This window comes from Rhinopithecus roxellana, chromosome 8 (genome assembly GCF_007565055.1).
Source record: "Rhinopithecus roxellana isolate Shanxi Qingling chromosome 8, ASM756505v1, whole genome shotgun sequence".
In the NCBI taxonomy this organism is placed as follows: domain Eukaryota; kingdom Metazoa; phylum Chordata; class Mammalia; order Primates; family Cercopithecidae; genus Rhinopithecus; species Rhinopithecus roxellana.
The window spans coordinates 5,058,660-5,080,031 of record NC_044556.1 but is presented as its reverse complement, the minus strand read 5'-3'; the positions used below and the strand labels follow the sequence as shown (position 1 = coordinate 5,080,031).

At 55.7% G+C, this 21,372-nt stretch overlaps 2 protein-coding genes and 1 non-coding gene across 8 annotated transcripts in view; 2 read left to right on the top strand and 1 right to left on the bottom strand.

Annotated features, from left to right (window-relative positions):
- The window catches only part of CCDC151 (coiled-coil domain containing 151), a 13,998-nt gene extending 7,842 nt beyond the window's left edge, over positions 1–6,156 (bottom strand). Inside the window, exons 1-3 of one of the 3 annotated variants that reach the window (XM_030936828.1) lie at positions 6,070–6,156; positions 962–1,083; positions 768–845 (exon numbers count right to left, since the gene is read on the bottom strand). In XM_030936828.1, the coding sequence (XP_030792688.1) occupies positions 768–845; positions 962–1,083; positions 6,070–6,151 (282 nt within the window). In that variant the 5' untranslated portion in view covers positions 6,152–6,156. Of the gene's footprint in view, positions 1–767; positions 846–961; positions 1,084–5,147; positions 5,496–6,069 lie in introns of those variants that run through there. The other 2 variants (XM_010373694.2, XM_030936829.1) reach the window with 2 other exon arrangements.
- PRKCSH (protein kinase C substrate 80K-H) lies at positions 5,631–21,372 on the top strand. 4 transcript variants are annotated; one of them, XM_010373695.1, is made up of 18 exons: positions 5,631–6,086; positions 6,421–6,576; positions 6,770–6,886; positions 7,949–8,044; positions 8,140–8,197; positions 10,991–11,108; positions 12,096–12,225; positions 15,427–15,511; positions 16,296–16,374; positions 17,115–17,201; positions 17,480–17,656; positions 17,731–17,827; positions 18,278–18,347; positions 18,596–18,685; positions 18,970–19,044; positions 19,131–19,230; positions 19,320–19,482; positions 21,051–21,372. In XM_010373695.1, exons 2-17 carry the CDS (start codon positions 6,498–6,500, stop codon positions 19,464–19,466), a joined length of 1,605 nt encoding a protein of 534 aa, XP_010371997.1. In that variant the 5' UTR covers positions 5,631–6,086; positions 6,421–6,497; the 3' UTR covers positions 19,467–19,482; positions 21,051–21,372. The 4 variants fall into 4 exon arrangements, with proteins under 4 accessions (XP_010371997.1, XP_010371998.1, XP_010372000.1 ...); XM_010373696.1 differs by having other exon boundaries at positions 5,631–6,090; XM_010373698.2 differs by having other exon boundaries at positions 5,831–6,086; positions 17,480–17,635.
- On the top strand, positions 9,234–9,333 carry LOC115899492. The gene has a single exon (XR_004059188.1). It is a non-coding gene; the product is annotated as a small nucleolar RNA U13 (small nucleolar RNA).

Sequence of the window (21,372 nt, the reverse complement as noted above, 5' to 3'; positions counted from 1 at the left end):
AGCTGGGACTACAGGCGCCCGCCACCACGCCCGGCTAATTTTTTGTATTTTTAGTACAGACGGGGTTTCACCGTGTTAGCCAGGTTGGTCTCGATCTCCTGACCTCGTGATCCGCCCGCCTTGGCCTCCCAAAGTGCTGGGATTACAGGCGTGAGCCACTGTGCCCGGCCAAATTTTTTATTTTTAAAAAATTTTATTTATTTATTTATTTTTTGAGATGGAGTTTTGCTCTTGTTGCCCAGACTGGAGTGTAATGGCGTCATCTCAGCTCACCACAACCTCCACCTCCCAGATTCAAGCGATTCTCCTGCCTCAGCCTCCCGAGTAGCAGGGATTACAAGCATGCGCCACCATGCCCAGCTGAGTTTTGTATTTTCAGTAGAGACGGGGTTTCTCCATGTTGGTCAGGTTGGTCAGGTTGGTCTCAAACTCCCGACTTCAGGTGATCCGCCTGCCTCGGCCTCCCAAAGTGTTGTGATTACAGACGTGAGCCACTGCGCCTGGCTGTGATTTTTTTTTTTTAAACCTGTTTTCCCTATTAGAATATGAGCGACTTTTAGAAGTGGAGACTTGGTCTGCTTTTTCACTGCATTTACTACCATGCCAGGATGCCAGATACAAGGACAGTTAGTAATAAAGATTTAATTGAATGAGCATACGAATGGCAGCTGCTGTGCAGGAAGGATTGGAGAGGGTGAGCCTGGAGTTCATAGGTGAGGGGACCCAGGCTGGAAATGAAGGAGGAGGTGGGGTGAGGGTGGGCAAACCTGGCCTGTCCTGTTCTTCAGGTATGGCTTCTCCCACTTCCATTCGTGAATCACTGCCTGGACAACTTTCTCATCTCCCTGCAAGGAGGGAAGTCCAGTCACCTTTCAGCATGCCTCTTCCACCTGAGGCCAGGTGCTACCTCCTTCCCCCACCCCCGCCACAGGAACCCTCCACCCACCCCTGCGCCCCTTACCTTGAGCAGGTCCAGCAGCTTTAGTTCCAGTGCCTTAGTCTCCTCGCGGAGCTGACTGATGGTCTCCTGGTTCTTCTTGATGTTCCACTGAGAGCTCTCAAAAAAAGCCTTCCGGTCACCCTCTGGCAGGCAGGTGAAGTGGACAGACACACAGTTACTGGGTGGGTGGGTGGGTGGCTGCAATATCCCAGAGGGAAGACCTTTTTTGCAATCATCCACTTTTATTTTTTGACACGGAGTTTCGCTCTTGTTGCCCAGGCTGGAGTGCAATGATGCAATCTCGGCTCATCACAGCCCCTGCCTCCCGGGTTCAAGAGATTCTCCTGCCTCAGCCTCCCAAGTAGCTGGGATTACAGGCATGCGTCACCACACCTGCATAATTTTGCATTTTCAGTAGAGACGGGGTTTCACCATGTTGGTCAGGCTGGTCTCGAACTCCCAACCTCAGGTGATCTGCCCGCCTCAGCCTCCCAAAGTGCTGCAATCACAGGTGTGAGCCACCATGCCCGGCCTCATCAACTTAATATTGTAAGAATGCAGTCGTCGATCAGCCTGAGCCTGGCCAACATGGTAAAACCCCGTCTCTACTAGAAATACAAAAATTAGCCAGGTGTGAGGCTGGGCACAATGGCTCTTTCCTGTAATCCCAGCACTTTGGGAGGTAGAGGCGGGCGGATCACCTGAGGTCATCTGCCTGAGTTCAAGATCAGCCTGGCCAACATGGTGAAACCCCGCCTCTACAAAAATTAGCTGGGCATGATGGCAGGTGCCTGTAATCCCAGCTACAGGAGGCTGAGGCACGAGAATCACTTGACCTCTGGAGGTGGAGGCTGCAGTGAGCCGAGATCCTGCCACTGCACTCCAGCCTGGGCAACAGAGCAAGACTCCATCTCAAAACAAACAAACAAACAAAACCCCTGTCCCTGGGTATACTCAGATAAGTGGTTCCAGGATCCGAGTATACCAAAATCCTTCCATACTTAAGTCCTGCAGTCAGCCCTGTGGAAACTGCAGATACAAACGGTTGTCCCTCTGTATACTCAGGTTTTGCATCCCATGACTGTTGTATTTTCTTTTCTTTTGTTTTTTGGGAGTGGGTCTTGCTCTGTCACCCAGGCTGAAGTGCAGTGGTGCTATCATTGCTCACTGAAGCCTCAACCTCCTGGGCTCAAGCAGTCCTCCTGTCTCAGCCTCCCAAGTAGCTAGGACTAGAGGCATGTGCCACCACATCCGGCTACTTTATTTTTTGTAGAGTCAAAAGTCTCACTATGTTGCCCAGGCTGGTCTCGAACTCCTGGCCTCTAGCAGTCCTCCTGCCTCAGCCTCCCAAAGTGCTAGGATTACAGGCATGAACCACCATGCCCGGCCTGCTCATCTCAATTTTTTTAAACTTGAAAGGATGAATGATATACGTTAACACATGGTGTTCAAGGATCAACTGTACTTCACTTTGAGCATTTATTATGTTTTGGATGCTGGACTAAGAGGTTTCCAAATGCCATATATCATGTGCCAGTAGGTATCCATATGCATAGGCATATCATACGCCTTGCACAGATGAGAAGACAGAGGCCTGGGCTGATTAAATTGCTTAAGGTCACAAGCAACCATGCAAGATTACCCTTTTTTTTTTTTTTTTGAGATGGAGTCTTGCTCTGTCGCCCAGGCTGGAGTGCAGTGGTGCGATCTTGGCTCACTGCAGGCTCCGCCTCCCGGGTTCACACCATTCTCCTGCCTCAGCCTCCTCAGCAGCTGGGACTACAGGTGCAGGCTGCCACGCCCGGCAATTTTTGTATTTTTAGTAGAGATGGGGTTTCACCATGTTAGCCAGGATGGTCTCGATTTCCTGACCTCGTGATCCGCCCGCCTTGGCCCCCCAAAGTGCTGGGATTACAGGTGTGAGCCACGGCGCCCAGCCTTTTTTTTTTTTTTTTTTTTTTTTTTTTTTTTAAGACAGAATCTCACTCTGTCACCCAGGCTGGAGTGCAGTGGCGCAATCCTGGCTAACTGCAACCTCCACCTCCTGGGTTCAAGCCCCTCTCCTGCCTCAGCCTTCCAAGTAGCTGTGATTATAGGCGTGCGCCACCACACCCGGCTAATTTTTGTCCTTTTGGTAGAGACAGGGTTTCACTATGTTGGCCAGGTTTGTCTCAAACTCCTGACCTCAAGTGATCCATCCACCTCGGCCTCCCAAAGTGCTGGAATTATAGGAGTGAGCCACCGCGCCCAGCCATGATTATCTCTTAATAATATCAACAAAAACAATAATAATGGCTTACACACAAGGATTCTGCAACCTCAGGATGACCAACTGGGCCAAATAATTATTTGCTATGGGGAGCTCTCCTGCGTTTTGTAGTTGGGCAGCACCTTCACCTCCGCCCGCTAGATGCCAGTGGAAGACACACACCCACAACAGACACGCATGCCACCACGCCTGGCTATTTTTTCATATATATATTTTTTTGAGACAGAGTCTCGCTCTGTCGCCCAGGCTGGAGTGCAGTGGCACCATCTCGGCTCACTGCAAGCTCTGCCTCCCGAGTTCACGCCATTCTCCTGCCTCAGCCTCCCAGTTAGCTGGGACTACAGGCGCCTGCCACCGCGCCCGGCTAATTTTTTGTATTTTTTAGTAGAGACGGCGTTTCACTGTGTTAGCCAGGATGGTCTCGATCTCCTGACCTCGTGATCCGCCCGCCTCGGCCTCCCAGAGTGCTGGGATTACTGGCGTGACCCACCGCGCCCAGCCTCATATTTTTAGTAGAGATGGAGTTTCACCGTGTTGGCCATGCTGGTCTCAATGTCTTAGGACATTGCCAAATGGCCACTGTGGGGCGAAATAACCCTTTTCTAACAAGAACCATTGGTTTACACCTTATGGTACTTTGCTATGTGCCAGGCACTGTTCTAAGTACTTTACACATTTCAGGTACCTATGTTGTACCGTTACTATCCCCATTTCACACATGGAGAAACTGAGAACAATTAGGTTACTCTTAGTCCCCCAAGGCTGACAACTATTATGCAGAGTCAGGATTCCAACCCAGAAAATCTGGCTCTAAAATCTATGCTCAGGCCAGGTGCGGTGGCCCATGCCTGTAACCCCAGCATTTTGGGAGGCTGAGGAGGAAGGACTTCTCGAACCCAGGAGTTCGAGACCAGCCTGGGCAGCATAGTGAGACCCCATCTCCACAAAAAGTAAGAAAATTAGCCAAGCACAGTGATGTATGCCTGTAGTCCCAGCTACTCAGGAGGCTGAGGTGGAAGGATCGCTTGAGCCCAGCTATTATCGAACCACTGCACTCCAGCCTGAACAGCAGAGCAAGAAGCAAGAACCTGTCAGAAAGAAAGAAGGCTGGGCGTAGTGGCTCAAACATGTAATCCCAGCACTTTGGGAGGCCAAGGCCGGTGGATCACTTGAGATCAGGAGTTCGAAACCAGCCTGGCCAACATGGTGAAACCCTGTCTCCATTAAAAATATAAAAATTAGGTGTGGTGGCACGCACCTGTAGTCCCAGCTAGTCAGGAGGCTGGGGCAGGAGAATTGCTTGAACCTGGGAGGCAGAGATTGCAGTGAGCTGAGATCATGCCACTGCTCTCCAGCCTAGGCGACAGAGCAAGACCCTGTCTTAAAAAAAAAAAAAAAAAAAAAAAAAAAGGCCGGGTGCAGTGACTCACACCTGTAATCCCAGCCAGCACTTTGGGAAGCTGAGGTGGGCGGATCACGAGGTCAAGAGATTGAGACCACCCTGGCCAATATGGTGAAACCCCTCTGTACTAAAAATACAAAAATTAGCTGGGCATGGTGGCGGGCGCCTGTAGTCCCAGTTACTCGGGAGGCTGAGGCAGGAGAATCGCTTGAACCTGGGAGGCGGAGTTTGCAGTGAGCCCAGATCGTTCCACTGCACTCCCGCCTGGCAACAGAGTGAGATTCTGCCAAAAAAAAAAGAGAGAGAGAGAGAAAAGAAATTACAGGAAAGTATGAAGTACAGTTCACTCGGTTCTGAACTCATGAGAAGTTTTAAGAGAGAGAGGAGGAAAAACATGAATCAAGTATTAGTTTTTGCCCAGAAACTGTTCACCTAGATTCATGCTGGAGAAATACCTTTGTCACACCATGCCTGGTCAGAAGATTGGATGGGCACTGTTGACCCCTGACCCTCTGTACCCTCTGGAGCCATCTTACCTAACAGTTGTATCTTTTTATGTAACTCAGCCACCTGAGAGTGCACAGAGGGCTTCCCGGCACCTCTGTGGAAGGATCCTCCCTTGGAACGGCCGGGGGGCCAAGCCTGGGCTGCTCCCTTGCCTCGGAGGTGGCTGGGTTTGCCCGAAGCCTCCCTGCCCTTGACCTTGGAAGAGGGCGTCGAAACCTGGTCCTGAGGAGGCAGGGCGTTGGCGGAGGCCGCCCTGCACAGGGGAGATGTCATGATAGGGTTGGGGCCGAAGGCCCCTAGGGGTTACGGAGACAACTAGGAGTCAGTCGCTCCTGTCAGGGATCCGTCAGCTCGGATTCCTAGGGCTCTGAAAAATGTACTTTCTGACCGCTAGGTGGTTGCTCTCCGCATCTCTCGGTTGCTAGGTAACCGCCTCCCGTCTCCCTCCAGTGTTTCCATGGAGACCACCCGCGTTCCGTGGCTGACACTGCGTTCTCATTGGCTGAGGCTGCATAGCGGGGCGGTCCCAACAGAGGGGCGGGGCAGAGCGGCGCTACAGGACAGAGGGTCTGGGCACTTTGGGGTCACGTGCTCATCCCGTTTCCTTACCCCCGCCCCCCTCAACCTTATCCTGCCCCTGGGGGTTCGTGGGCATTTTTCAGGAACTTTCTTTGCGGCTTGAGAAGCCGCCACTCCCAAGATGGAGGTACGTTGCGCCGCCATTAAGAGCTAGCCCTCAGAACCATCCTCTCTAAGGCTTCACAGTCCTGCCCAAGATGGCCGTCTCGGCTCTGGCACCGCCCCTACTCCTGTCTCTCCCAACATGGCGACCCTGACTCCCCGTTCCCGGTGCGGGACGTACGACCGGAAGTGACGGGTCTAGACATTTCCGCTTTCTTTCTGCAGCAGGAACCGTGGTTGCCGGACAAGAGGGGTGCGGTGGATACTGACCTTTGCTCCGGCCTCGTGTAGGTGTGAACGAGCGGGTGGGAGGGCACCTCAATTTCCTGCAGGGGGCAACCGGAGGGTGCATGTGTGGGTGTGGACGGCGGAAACTGTTAACCCCTTTGGCCTGTTGGCGGGAATTGGGTCACAATTGGGCACAGGGAGCGGAGGTTTTGAGATCTTGAGATCCTCGCCATTGATTTGAGCAAAGTGAGACTGGCCAGGATTGGGGAGATCGCTGCTTCTCCCCCCCATATTGGAAACAAAGTGAGGCCTCATTGCCTGGAAGCGATGAAGGAATCCAATTGGCTGGAAGTAGCCCTCTCCCATTGACCGGGATCCCCTTTCTTCCTGCAGCGTGTAGACACAGCGCATCTTCCCGCTGTCGGCTTCCTCCCCCAGAACCTGTTTCGGGCCTCAGAGCCTCTGGTGAGATGCTGCTGCCGCTCCTGCTGCTGCTACCCATGTGCTGGGCCGTGGAGGTCAAGAGACCCCGGGGCGTCTCTCTCACCAGTGAGTCCTCCTGTTCACCCTTCCCGCCAGGCTGGAGGTGGGAGGGGCCAGCATTCGGCCTTGGGGATAGGCATTTACAGCCTTTTGCCTCAGTTTCCCGGTAGTGCTCCGCTGGTAGGGGTGGGAGGACAGAGGTGGTATTTGGTGGAGAAGGCGCTTTGCTGCCCTGGGCTGAGCTTTCTGCATCCCACAGATCATCACTTCTACGATGAGTCCAAGCCTTTTACCTGCCTGGACGGTTCGGCCACCATCCCATTCGATCAGGTCAACGATGACTATTGCGACTGCAAAGATGGCTCTGACGAGCCAGGTGAGCTTTTTCTCTGTTCATCCATCAGACGTTTATTGAACAGTGTTCAGTGCCAGGCCCTGTCTCTGTGACCAAGATACTCCCTCTGCTGGCTCCCCCTTGAGTGGGCAGAAACAAGCCCGGAAGTCAGTGGTCAGTGGTCAGTCTTATGGCCCTGGGCAGCTGGAGGAGCCCAGAGTCCTCCTATTCCCAAGCCTAGGGGTCAGAAAAGGTTTCTCCAAGGAGGAGGTGAGGTTTCAGTTGAACCCCGAGGGTGCTGCAGATTGAGGGGCCAACATGGGCAACCCCTGGAAGTGGGAGACAGGGTGGAGCCAAGAGCAATCCGGCAGGAGACAGAGGTGAAGGGAAACCCTGGCTTTTTGGTTTTTTGTTTTTTGAAGAGACAGGGCCCTGCTGTGTTGCTGAGGCTGGAGTACAGTGGCATGATTGTAGCTCACTGCAGCCTAGAACTCTTGGGCTCAAGTCATCCTCCTGCCTTGGCCTCCCAAGGTGCTGGGGTTACAGGTGCAAGCCACCGTACCTGGATGAGGCCCTGTTTTGTTTTGGATTTTCTTTGAGATGGAGTTTCACTCTTATCGCCCAGGCTGGAGTGCAGTAGCACGATCTTGGCTCACTGCAACCTCCGCCTCCCGGGTTCAAACGATTCTCCTGCCTCAGCCTCCTGAGTAGCTGGGATTACAGGCATACACCACCACGCCCGGCTAATTTTTCGTATTTTTAGTAGAGACAGGGTTTCACCATGTTGGCCAGGCTGGTCTCAAACTCATCACCTCAGGTGATCCACCCGTCTTGGCCTCCCAAAGTGCTGAAATTACAGGCGTGAGCCAGAGCGCCAGGCAGAGACCCTGTTTTGAAGGACCTCAGTGAGAAGAGGCAGGAGGCAGCGCTGGAAAGCTTTGTTTCAAGCCCGGGGTGTGCCGGGTACAGCTCTTCCCTTCCTTTGGTCCTTATCTTTCTTGTGCCCTCTGTGTGCATGGTGGGTCGGGGGCTCTTGTCTATGGATGGATGGGACATGTCTGGCCCTCACCTGACTGAAAACCTTCCCTCCCTTCTTCCTCACAGGCACGGCTGCCTGTCCTAACGGCAGCTTCCACTGCACCAACACTGGCTATAAGCCCCTGTATATCCCCTCCAACCGGGTCAACGATGGTGTTTGTGGTAAGTGAGGATGCACCAGGATTCTGGAAAGGTGGTAGAGGGAGGGAGGGAGGAGGCACTGCCAGGTCTGATCTCGGCTTCTGCTTCTGCCGCAGACTGCTGCGATGGAACAGACGAGTACAACAGCGGCATCGTCTGTGAGAACACCTGCAAGTATGTGGGTGACAGTACCCCTCCCATCACCCCACCTCACGACTTTGCCTGGCTCCACTCAGTGAATCAGGCCCGCTCTCTCTCTGCTTTTCTGTATCGGGTGCTCTGTCTGTGCCAGGTGCCTTGTAAATCCTAATCCCTACCTTTCCCTCTAGTCTGGAAGCAGGTAGGATTGTTTCCTGATTCAACAGATGGGGGAACTCCAGTTTAGAAAGGGAAATGACTTCCCCAGGGTCACATAGGAGAGAGCAGAGCCGGCACTTGGACTCTTAACTTTCCATTGTCACGACCTGCAGCGGGCCCTGAAAACCTACACACCCACAGGCAAGTAAAGTATACAACAGAAGGAGGCTGGGCATGGTGGTGTCACGCCTGTAATCCCAGCACTTTGGGAGGCTGAGGCAGGCAGTTCACGACGTTAGGAGATCCAAACCACGGTGAAACCCCGTCTCTACTAAAAATACAAAAAAATTAGCCGGGCGTGGTGGCGGGCACCTGTAGTCCCAGCTACTCGGGAGGCTGAGGCAGGAGAATGGCATGAACCTGGGAGGCGGAGCTTGCAGTGAGCTGAGATCGCGCCACTGCACTCCAGCCTGGGTGACAGAGCGAGACTCTGTCTCACACACACACATACAAAAGTATACAACAGAAGGAGGCTGAGTATGAGGCAGTACGGAGGGATGGGGATTGTGGCATCTAGAGGAACAGTTATTCTCAATTCCTGCCAACTGATCCTTTTGTAGTTCATAAGCACAATGATTTATTTTTATTTATTTATTTTTGAGACAGGGTCTCACTCTGTCGCCCAGGCCGGGGTACAGTGGCGTGATGTCAGCTCACTGCAACCTCTGCCCTCTGGGTTCAAGCAGTTCTCATGCCTCAGCCTCCCAAGTAGCTGGGAATACAGGTGTGCCCCACCATGCCTGGCTAACTTTTGTATTTTTAGTAGAGATGGGGTTTCACCATGTTGGCCAGGCTGGCCTCGAACGCCTGACCTCAGGTGATCTGCCCACCTCAGCTTCCCGCTGAGGTGCTAAGCCACCGCGTTTGGCCACGATGATTAGTTTTTTATGCACGTGTGAGAGATGTGCCTCCCTTAAACCATGTTGTGACCTTGGCACATTACCTGTGTGACATGAAAAACTAAAGATTAAGACCCGTTTCATGGTGGCTCATGCTTATAATCCCAGCGTTTGGGAGGCCAAGACAGGAAGATTGCTTGAGCCCAGGAGTTTCAGACCAGCCTGGGCAAAACAGCGAGACCCTATCTCTATAAGAAGTAAAAAAAAATAAATAAATAAAAAGTAAAAATAAAAATTGGAAATTATAATTTAAAAAATTACTGGTTGGGCATATGGCTCACACCTGTAATCCCAGCACTTTGGGAGGCTGAGGCGAGAGGATCACCTGAGCCCAGGAGTTTAAGACCAGCCTGGGCAACACAGTGAGACCCATCTCTCTGAAAAAAAAATTTTTTTTGAGACAGAGTCTAACTCTGTTGTCCAGGCTGGATGGAGTGCAGTGGCGCGATCTCGGCTCACTGCAGCCTCCGCCTCCCGGGTTCAAGCGATTCTTCTGCCTCAGCCTCCTGAGTAGCTGGGACTACAGGCACCCCCGTCACCACATCCGGCTAATTTTTGTATTTTTAGTAGAGACGGTGTTTCATCATATTGGCCAGGCTGGTCTCGAACTCCTGACCTCGTGATCCACCTGCCTTGGCCTCCCAAAGTGCTGGGATTACAGGCGTGAGCCACCGCGCCAGGCTGAAAATTTTTTTAAAAATTAGCTGGGTATGTTGGTGTGTGTCTGTAGTTCTGGGTGCTCAGGAGGCTGAGGCAGGAGGATTGCTTGGGCCTGGGAAGCGGAGGTTGCAGTGCGCTAAAAAGTCAAAAAAAACCGAAGTCCTATCAGTCGTTGGCAGGTGGTGTAAACTCTCTGGATTCCACATCTGTTAAGTAGAAGGTGGATTGAACACAACCAACAGACTTTGTTTTTTTTTTTTGAGACAGAGTCTCGCTCTGTGACCCAGGCTGGAGTGCAGTGGTGTGATCTCCGCTCACTGCAAGCTCTGCCTTCTGGGTTCATGCCATTCTCCTGCCTCAGCCTCCCCAGTAGCTGGGACCACAGGAGCCCGCCACTATGCCTGGCTAATTTTGTGTGTGTGTGTATTGTTAGTGGAGATGGGGTTTCACCGTGTTAGCCAGGATAGTCTCGATCTCCTGACCTTGTGATCCGCCCGCCTCGGCCTCCCGAAGTGCCAGGATTACAGACGTGAGCCACCGTACCCAGCCAACCAACACACTTAATAACCAGATTGTCTTTTTGTCTGGGAGTCGTGATTTCTGTTGTTTCTGTCTTCTGTGGTTTTTTTGTTTGTTTGTTTTAATTATATGTAAAGACAGGGTCTTTATATGTTGTCCAGGCTGGTTGCGAACTCCTGGGCTCAAGTGATCCTCCTGCCTTGGCCTCTGAAAGTGCTGGGATTACAGGCATGAACCACCGCACCCGGCCGGTCTCCTGTCTCTTGAGAGTTGATATCTAGTTCTACCTCCTGGCACTCCCTAGTCCCTTCCCTGACCCCAGGGGCCTACAGACGCCACTGTCCCTCTTTCAAGGACAGGAATGAAGGATGCTGATGTTGAGAGAACCTGGGAGACTGGGAGGAGGGTTTGCTGTCATCTTTCCCAGCATGTCTTGGTGGGGGCCACAGCTGGATTGAGCTATTTTGGAAGAGACAGACGTGGTGGACCCTAAGTGCCCCGCTGGTGGTGCCTGTGTGTCCCCCCACCGCAGAGAGAAGGGCCGTAAGGAGAGGGAGTCCCTTCAGCAGATGGCCGAGGTCACCCGCGAGGGGTTCCGCCTGAAGAAGATCCTTATTGAGGACTGGAAGAAGGCGCGGGAGGAGAAGCAGGTAAGCAGCCCGCAGGGGCTGCCGCAGGGTGATCTGGGCCTCGAGGCCTCGTAGCATGGGCCTGCAAGGCTGGGGAGGGGTTTGCCCCGACTACTGTTCTGGGGCAAGTGACTGCCTTTCTGAGCTTTGCTTTCTCAGTCGTGTGCTAGGCGTTTCATCATTGGCTAAGTATAATAGTTCCTAAATGGAAGGCTGTCGGCTTTATCAGGGCCTTGGACATCAGACTAAAGCAGGCTAGAAGGGCCTCGCTGGGGACGGGAGGGTTACTTCTCTGCATCCTGGATCTGTGGTGCCATTTCCTGTAAGATGGGCTGATGTTAACAAGATAACGTCAGCCGGTAGCAGCTGGATTAATTCCATAGGGTGGGTTCTTTGGGGTCCCTAGGCATGTGTCTCTCCCTGCCTTGCCTGTGTACTGGACGGGAGGCTGGAAACCGACCTGGATCTGCCTCAAGGGATTCATTGCTAGCGGGGGGGACAGCCAGCCAGGGCTGCTGGACAAAGGGAAATGTAGGGTGGAGACTTCTTGCCCAGTTCCTCTCCCTCTCTGTCGTGGGGGCAGGAGGCAAGGAAGGCTTCTTGGAGGAGGCGGCCTCTATCTCAGATGAAATCTGTTGGGTAATTTGGAGTTAGCCAGGTAGAGTGTCCAGGCTGAAGGAACAGCATGTTTGAAGAACCGGAGGCAGAAGAGCGTTTGGAGGTCTGCATGTTGTCCGGGCAACTGGATCTTAGTAAGATAGGGATGGGGCAAATGGGGCTGGAGAATCAGCCAGGGGCCTGATTACGTGGGGCCTTGCGGGCTACATTGAGGCATTTGGGCTTCTCTCCGGAGGGCTGCAGGGAAGCCCAGCTTGGGAGAGAGACCCATCTTGGTGTGTATTTTGCGACATCCCCCTGCTGCCCTGTGGAGTAGAGGCGGGGAAGTAGTAGTCAGTGAGGAGGAGGCAGAACCGAGGAGAGCCGGTCTCTTGCCTTCTGCCCACCCAGAAAAAGCTCATTGAGCTCCAGGCTGGGAAGAAGTCTCTGGAAGACCAGGTGGAGATGCTGCGGACAGTGAAGGAAGAAGCCGAGAAGCCAGAGAAAGAGGCCAAAGAGCAGCACCAGAAGCTGTGGGAAGGTACGGCATACAGTGGCCAGAGGACTCCCCTTCAGTTCCTGGGTGGGAGGCGTCTGGGCCTGGGAGCCTCTCGCTCATTATCTGCTGTCAGTTTCAGCAGATTTTTGATCATGGTGCCCATGGCCTTGTGTGCCTTGAGGTTCGCTTGGATTGTGGCATATGTCAGGAGCCTCCTTTTTAAAAATTGTTTAAATAATTTTTTTTTTTTTGAGACAGTGTCTCCCTCTGCCACCCAGGCTGGAATACAGTGGCGTGATCTCAGCTCACTGCAACCTCTGCCTCCTAGGTTCAAGCAATTCTTGTGCCTCAGCCTCCTGAGTAGCTGGAATTACAGGCACGTGCCACCACATTTAGCTAATTGTTTTGTATTTTTAGTAGAGACGGGGCTTCACAATGTTGGCCAGGCTGGTCCCGAACTCCTCACCTCAAGTGATCCACCTGCCTCAGCCTCCCAAAGTGCTGGGATTACAGGCGTGAGCCACCACGTCTGGCCGCTTACATCCTTTTAACATCAATGTAGATTTTGTTATTTGACTTTAGCAGGACTTAACTTAATCCAGTGACCATTTTTCCTATCAAGTGTTTGGTATTTGTCTTCACTAATTGTAAGAGCTTTTTCTTGGCGGGGCGCAGTGGCTCACGCCTGTAATCCCAGCACTTTGGGAGGCCGAGGCCGGCAGATCACCTGAGGTCAGGAGTTCGAGACCAGTCTGGCCAACATGGTGAAACCCTGTCTCTACTAAAAGGAAAAAATACAACCGGGCGCCGTCACTCACGCCTGTAATCCCAGCACTTTGGGAGGCCGAGGCGTGCGGATCACGAGATCAGGAGATTGAGACCATCCTGGCTAACACGGTGAAACTCTGTCTCTACTAAAAGAAATAGAAAAAAATTAGCCAGGCGTGGTGGCAGGCGCCTGTAGTCCCAGCTACTCGGGAGGCTGAGGCAGGAGAATGGCGTGAACCTGGGAGGCAGAGCTTGCAGTGAGCCTAGATCGCGCCACTGCACTCCAGCCTGGGCAACAGAGCGAGACTCCATCTCAAGAAAAAAAAGAAAAAAATACAGCCAGGTGCAGTGGCTCACGCCTATAATCCCAGCACTTTGGGAGGCTGTGGCAGGCGGATCACGAGGTCAGGAGATTGAGACCATCCTGACCAACATTGTGGAACCCATCTCTACTAAAAATACAAAAATTAGTTGGACATGGTCGTGCATGCCTGTAATCCCAGCTACTTGGGAGGCTGAGGCAGGAGAATCCCTTGAACTAGGAAGTTGGAGGTTTCAGTGAGCCGAGATTCCGCCCCTGTATTCCAGCCTGGCAACAGAGTGAGACTCAGTCTCAAAACAAACAAACCAAAAATTAGCTGGGCATGGTGGTGTCTGCCTGTGGTCCCAGCTACTCGGAAAGCCGAGGCAGGAGAAGCACTGGAACCCGGGAGATAGAGGTTGCAGTGAGCTGAGATCTCGCCCCTGCATTCCAGCCTGGGTGACAGACCAAGACTTCATCTAAAATAATAATAATAATAAAAGAGCTTTATCTATCTGGGGTTTGTCCTTTTGTCTGCAACTGAAGATTTTTTTTAATTTATTTATTTTTGAGATGGAGTCTCACTCTGTTGCCTAGGCTGGAGTGCCAATGGCATGATCTCGGCTCACTGCAACCTCCACCTCCTGGATTCAAGTGATTCTCCTGCCTAGGCTTCCTGAGTAGCTGGGATTACAGGCACCTGCCACCACAGCCAGCTAATTTTTGTATTCTTAGTAGAAATGGGGTTTTACTATGTTGGCCAGGCTGGTCTCGAACTCCTGACCTCAGGTGGCCTGCTTTGACCTCCCAAAGTGTTGGGATTACAGGCATGAGCCACGACGCCCAGCTCTGTCTGCAACTGAAGATATGATTTCCCTTCTTTATTTGTTTTTGGTGCTAGGGCCTGGTGTTTTTTTTGGCAAGGCCACATTGCACGTAGAGCGGGAATTCACTGGCTCTGTCTGCCCCTGAACCTTTGCCATGCTGCGAGCTTCCTTTCACGTGGGTGTGGGCAAGCTCAGGCCTAATTTTCCTCAGGACGTGTTCTCAGTGTGCAGCTGTGGAATCATAGGGAAGCGCCGTGTTTTGACCCAGATTCCCAACGGGTGGCGTGGCTGAGCCAGGGCTCCGAGGACAGATGGCCTGGTTTGGGCCCCAGGCTACACCTCTCCCTGGCTGGGTGATGATGCCCAGGTCCCTTCACCCATGGAAAGGTCAGGGACCCCTCAGGCCCTTGTCTATGAGACTCAGAACAGTGTCAGCCGGGTCTGCCGGGACGTGTGGCATCTCCTGGGGTGACCCAGGAGAGGAAATACCCGCTGTTTTTATTCTGTTCGTAGAGGACCAAGCTGGAGCTTGGTATACAGTGGGAAGTGAATCCTGGTATACAGTAGGCAGTTAATCATTGGAGCCACTGTTGTGGCTGCTTTCCCCTCTGCTTAGGTTAGATAGAGTAGCGACAGACAAAGGAGGGACTTTTGGGACAGAGGCTCGGTCCCCTTCTGTCCGGCTGGCCGCTCTTCCTGGGACTGGCCCTGGGGATCCCCAAGATGCCCCCAGGACCGGACTCCCTCCCTGTATCCTCTCTGTATCCTCCCCATCTCCCAGCGTCCTTGGCCATGAAGTCTCATTCCTGCCAGCCCTGCCCCTGACATGCCTCTGCCAGGTGCTAAACCTAAAGTCTCAGTGGCCTCTCTCCTCTCCCCAACCCCATCTCCCACCTCTGACCGTCTGCGCACCCCATCCACGTCTCCCCAGAATCTTCCTCTGCTCTGTGCTTCTTCCTCGGCCCCCAGCCTGGGCCATCCCTTGTTGTCACCTGACTTCCGCCCTCGCCCCCACCTCTGTCCCAGCAGTGGCCTGACAGGGCCGCCCTCTGCCACCTGGCTTCCCACCTCCTTGCTCCAGCCCCACGGGTGGCCCTCCTGCCCCTGCACTCCCCACCCTGCCCCAGTCGCCCCCAGCACAACCAGGCTTCAGCCAGTCACCTTGCTCCTCGTCTGTCCTCCCCCGGTAAGGGCAGGGACCTTTGTCTCCTCCACAGTCGTGTCCCCAGGGTCCAGCATGGGGGCCAGGCACATAGTAGGCGCTTAGTGGCAAATGACCCTGTGGGGTGTGGGGGTTGGTGGGAGCCAGTGGGTGGGCAGGGGGTGACAGAGGTGGCTTCTTTACAGAGCAGCTGGCTGCTGCCAAGGACCAACGGGAGCAGGAGCTGGCGGCTGATGCCTTCCAGGAGCTGGATGACGACATGGACGGGACGTGAGTGTCCCCAAGTTGGAGCTGTGCACCCTTCCGTGGGCCTGGGTTTCCCTTCCCGCCACCCTCGCCTCTAGAAACCAGCCAGAGCTCCCGCTGGGTTCCCCCGGCGTGGGGTCCAGGCTGATCCCAAGCCCCGCGTGACCCCGCCTCTTACTCATGGATGGCTGGGTCCAGGATGCCCTGGGCGAGGAGATAGGGGGACCACTGTCTCCCCAGGAGCTGGGCACAGACCCTCAGCTTCAGGAAGTGTGGCTAGGCGTCCAGTGATCGGATTGCTTTTCCCAGCCCCACTCTACGCTCTGGGTAGAATCCTGGCTGTGCCTCTGAACTTGCTGGGTTACCTGGTGGAGGGTGGACTTCTGGGGGTGAGGGACACACAGGGAGCCTAGGAGATGTGGGGTGCCAAGGAGCAGGGGGCTTCAGAGGGACCAAATGGGCAGAATGGGCAAGGGTGGGGGTGGGCTTTGCTAGGTGGGGGACCAAGGTAGATGGCTTCAGTGTGCCGGGTTCTGAGGGTGGAAGGAGGTGCCACCTGGGTGAGTTGGGAGAGAGGTCATCAGGGATTTGGGGGTCCAGGATCTCCCAGTCCCACCCCTTCCTTTGAGCCCCTCTGGGGTCATGGAATCCTGAGGAAGGGGCAGGAGGGTGGGGGCCCTGCACCTTGAGTTCCTGAAGCAAGTTCAGGGTAGGCCCTGGCAGGGAAGAGCAGGTGGGCCATGTGGTGCCCCCAGCGGAGAGCCATTGGGGCCTCACCCTCCAGTCTGTTTCTGCCACACCCCCACAGGGTCTCGGTGACTGAGCTGCAGACTCATCCGGAGCTGGACACAGATGGGGACGGGGCGTTGTCGGAAGCAGAAGCTCAGGTACCTTGGCTGCCCCTTGGCTGAGAACTCTGGAAGCAGGGCCCCAGGGTGACCTCAGGGCACAGGAGGGGGACCAAGGAAAGCTCCCTGCTGGCCTGGAACGCCTCCTCTGGGTGAGCTGGGATGGATGGCAGCCACTCAGGGCTGCTTCCCACCTGGCAGGACCCGGGATGGAGCCAGGTCAGGCTGGAGCCTGTTTCCCCCGCCTGCCCCTACTCTCCCTGCTGTTTGAGTACCCAGTCCCCTTTCTCCCCTATCCTGCCCTATTTCCCTCCTCCCCCATTCCCCTCCTCCCCCACCCCCATCTTCCACAGTCCGTCTCCTTTCCTATTCCCCTCCTTCCCTGTGGCCACTGGCTTTTTGCTTCCCTTCTCTGCCCTCCCCTGAGTTTCTCCCTGTCCCTCTGCAGCCTTGGCCTCGGCCTCTCCCTTGGAGGGCCTGGCCCTCCCTGATCCTGGGCTCTCTCTTCCTCCGTCTGTACGTCCGTTGTCCATCCATCCGTCTCTCTGCCTCTCTCTTTCTGTCTCAGTGCCCCCAACCACTCCAGCCCGTGGCCCCCTCCTCCCCTCCCGTGGGCCTGTGCTGCCCCCTCCTGGCTGCAGTGCCTCAGTGGTGTGGCCCCGGCCTGGTCATAAGGGCCCAGCCCTCCCGTGCCTGGCACCACAGTGCGGGTGCCTGGGGTGGCCGGGAAAGGGGACACGTGGCAGCCTAGATCTTGACACCACCCCCAACACACACAGGCCCTCCTCAGTGGGGACACACAGACAGACGCCACCTCTTTCTTCGACCGCGTCTGGGCCGCCATCAGGGACAAGTACCGGTCCGAGGTCAGTGGAGAGAAAGGGAGGGGACTTGGTCCTCCTTCAACACTGGCCCCACCCCGCCTCACAAAGGAGCTGCCTCCGGTTCTGGCACCCGGCCACCCTGGCCAGCTGGGCGGCCCCAGCACCCCCCACCGAGGCCCCCCCACCCCAGCTGTCAGTCCTCCCTGCAGGCCCGGCAGGAGGGGCAGAGATGCCGAGGCTGCCCCTTGGGCTGTGGTGTGAGCCTGAGGGTGTGGGTGGACCCTGAGTCCACAGCACCGACCATGCTGCTCACCCGCCAGGCACTGCCCACTGACCTTCCAGCACCTTCTGCCCCTGACTTGACGGAGCCCAAGGAGGAGCAGCCACCAGTGCCCTCGCCACCCACAGAAGAGGAGGAGGAGGAGGAGGAAGAAGAGGAGGCTGAAGAAGAAGAGGAGGAGGAGGAGGATTCCGAGGTGCAGGGGGAGCAGCCCAAGGTCCGTGTTTGGGGGAGAAGGGGAGACAGAGAGGGTGGGGGAGGGGCTGCTCACTGACCCTGCCCCTTCCCCAGGAGGCCCTACTGCCACTGGCACCCCCGCAGCCGGCCAGCCCTGCCGAGGAAGACAAAATGCCACCGTACGACGAGCAGACACAGGCCTTCATCGATGGTGAGGGCGGGCGGGGGCCAGGCTCCTCGGGTGGGCCCAGCGTTTCCTGCCGTGGTGGCGTAGATCAGGGGAGATCCTGAGCTGAGCCCCTGCTCTGACTCGGCCAGCACAAGCCCCAGTATCTTGGGGAGTCCAGGAAGGGGGCCTAGGGTAAGCCAGTCCCACCCTCTCCAACCCCAAGGGGCCCTTCTGCCTCCCCAAGGGCCGCAGCTTGTTTGTGTCGCTCCTGGCGGGCCCCAGGAGCCCTGGCCCCAGTCCCTCCGGAGCCTCAAGTCTGGGCAGCAAGTCGGGGCTGTTCCGTAGCTGGTGAGGCCCTCAGGTCTGTCTGGGCAAAGCCCTTGGCCAGAGCAAAATCAGCATAGAGGAGGACACAGCCGCATCCGTGGAACCCCGTTCCCCATCCTCCTGGGTGGGGGTGAGGACATCTCTGACCTCCAGCCCTTCCCCCAGCTGCCCAGGAGGCCCGCAACAAGTTCGAGGAGGCCGAGCGGTCGCTGAAGGACATGGAGGAGTCCATCAGGTAGCGGGGGCTGAGGAAGCGGGACGCCCGTCCCACAGTGCCTGCTCCCTGGCTCCCAGGGGAGCCAGTCATGGGGAATCACTGAGGCAACCGCAGGCAGGGCCTGGCCCCTGCAGGGAGGGTTCCCCGGAGGTGGCAGGGAGGACAGCCTGGGCACCACAGCTCACCCAGGCCCTCCTGTGTCTGTTGTCCTGGGGCAGGCACTGGCGTCCCCAGCTGCCCTTTAACTGCTCCGCCTCCACTTCCAGGAACCTGGAGCAAGAGATTTCTTTTGACTTTGGCCCCAACGGGGAGTTTGCCTACCTGTACAGCCAGTGCTACGAGCTCACCACCAATGAGTGCGTCCCAGGGGTGCAGGGGCCCCCACCGGCAGGGTGGGAGGCGGGTGGCCCCGGAAGCGGCACCGGCAGAGTTTCCTGATGGTTGGGGAACCACCTGCAGGGTGGGGCCTGAGAGTGCTGCCCTCCATATTGAGGGGGAGCAGAAGCCAGGGACCAGGCTTAGGGTTGGTGATTGGAGTTGGAGGTGCCCTGTGTACGGGGACAGGAGGAGGTAGGGAGGGGCTGTGGGAGGAGGCTGGGATCCCTGCGTCCCCCCACCCATATTCGCTGGTCCTCCCTAGATACGTCTACCGCCTCTGCCCCTTCAAGCTTGTCTCGCAGAAACCCAAACTTGGGGGCTCTCCCACCAGCCTCGGGTGAGTGTCATGGGCTGGCCCCTTCCTTGTGCCTCCTCCTGGTGCCCGACACTGGCCCAGCCCTGAGCACCCTGTGTCTCTTGCAGCACCTGGGGCTCCTGGGCTGGCCCCGAGCACGACAGGTTCAGTGCCATGAAGTATGAGCAAGGCACGGGCTGCTGGCAGGGCCCCAACCGCTCCACCACCGTGAGTGCCTGCAGGGCGGGGAGCCGGGGCGGGGAGACCCAGGCCTGGCCCAGCCGAACCCTCCTGAGCGCCCGTCTGCCCATCCCCAGGTGCGCCTCCTATGCGGGAAAGAGACCATGGTGACCAGCACCACGGAGCCCAGTCGCTGCGAGTACCTCATGGAGCTGATGACGCCGGCCGCCTGCCTGGAGCCACCGCCTGAGGCACCCACCGAAGACGACCATGACGAGCTCTAGCTGGATGGGCGCAGAGGTGGGCGGGGAGGTGGAGTCTCGGCCTGCCCCAGCAAGGGGAGGCAGCGGGCCCTGAGGAAGCTGGACCCACATGGCCACTCTGTCAACCAACCTGTGTGCCCGTGTCCCGTGCTTTTTTTTTTTTCTTTTTTTGTGAGGTGGAGTCTCACTCTTTTGCCCAGGCTGGAGTGCAGTGATGCAATCTCAGCTCACTGCAACCTCCACGTCCCGGGTTCAAAAAATTCTCCTGTCTCAGCCTTCTAAGTAGTTGGGACTACAGGCACGCACCACCACGCCTGGTTAATTTTTGTATTTTTAGTAGACAGGGTTTCATCATGTTGACCAGGATGGTCTCGAACTCCTGACCTCAGATGATCCACCTGCCTCGGCCTCCCAAAGTGCTGGGGTTACAGGCATGAGCCACCGTGCCCGGCCATCCCCTGCCCTTTTTTTTTTTTTTTTTTTTTGCTGGAGTTTCACTCTTGTTGCCAAGGCTGGAATGTGGAGTGTAGTGGCGCCATCTCGGCTCACTGCAACCTCCACCTCCTGGGTGCAAACAATTCTCCTGCCTCAGCCTCCTGAGTATCTGGGACTATAGGCGCCAGCCACCACACCCAGCTAATTTTTTTGTATTTTTAGTAGAGACGGGGTTTCACTGTGTTAGCCAGGTTGGTCTCGATCTCCTGACCTCGTGATCCGCCCTCCTCGGCCTCCCAAAGTGCTGGGATTACAGGCATGAGCTACCGTGTCCAGCCATCCTCTGCTTTTTAAAAGAAGGTTTTGTTTTGTTTTGTTTTGTTTTTTACTTTTGAAAACAAATAGGCCAGGCATGGTGGCTCACATCTCTAATCCCAGCACTTTGGGAGGCTGAGGCGGGCGGATCACCTGAGGTCAGGAGTTTGAGACCAGCCTGACCAACATGGTGAAACCCCGTCTCTACTAAAAATACAAAAAAAATGAGCTGGGTGTGGTGGGTGCCTGTAGTCCCAGCTGCTCGAGAAGCTGAAGCACAAGAATCACTTGAACCAGGGGGGTGGAGGTTGGAGGTGGAGCCGAGATCATGCTTAGTGCACTCTTCAGCCTGGGTTACAGAGTGAGACTCTCTTAAAAAAAAAAAAAAAAAAAAAAAAAAAGGCCGGGCGCGGTGGCTCAAGCCTGTAATCCCAGCACTTTGGGAGGCCGAGGCGGGTGGATCACGAGGTCAGGAGATCGAGACACTCCTGGCTAACACGGTGAAACCCCGTCTCTACTAAAAATACAAAAAAAAACTAGCCGGGCGCGGTGGCGGGCGCCTGTAGTCCCAGCTACTCGGAGGCTGAGGCGGGAGAATGGCGGGAACCCGGGAGGCGGAGCTTGCAGTGAGCCGAGATCGCGCCACTGCACTCCAGCCTGGGCGACACAGCGAGACTCCGTCTCAAAAAAAAAAAAAAAAAAAAGAGAGAGAAAATGAACAAGGTCTCCAGGCTGGTCAACTCTTGGCCTCAAGTGATCTTCCCACCTCAGCCTCCCAAGCAGCCGGGACCACAGGCGAACACCACCGCGCCCGGCTGTCCCCAGCTTTCTAATCTGGTCTTTCTCCTGCCCCAGAACCTCAAGAAGGCATGAAGCCCCTGCAGTGCCGTCCGCCCGCCCCGCTGTCCGGGGCTGCCTGTGGCTCTGTTGCCCTCCTCTGTGGGGGCAGGACCTTTGTGGGGCTTCGTGCCCTGTTCTGGGGCCCAGGCGGGGCTGGTCCACATTCCCAGGCCCCAGCGGCCTCCAAAGATGGGTAAAGAAGCTTGCCCTCCCTGGGCCCCCCACCTTGGTGACTCACCCCACCACCCCAGCCCTGTCCCTGCCACTCCTCCTGGTGGGGACCAGTGAATGACTTGACCTGTGACCTCAGTACAATAAATGTGATCCCCCACCCAAA

Coding starts and splice junctions, on each gene's coding strand:
- PRKCSH (XM_010373695.1), top strand. CDS start 6,498: ATGCTGCTGCCGCTCCTGCTGCTGCTACCCATGTGCTGGGCCGTGGAG. Junction 15,512..16,295: donor GATGACGACATGGACGGGAC/GTGAGTGTCCCC, acceptor ACACCCCCACAG/GGTCTCGGTGACTGAGCTGC. Junction 16,375..17,114: donor TGTCGGAAGCAGAAGCTCAG/GTACCTTGGCTG, acceptor CAACACACACAG/GCCCTCCTCAGTGGGGACAC.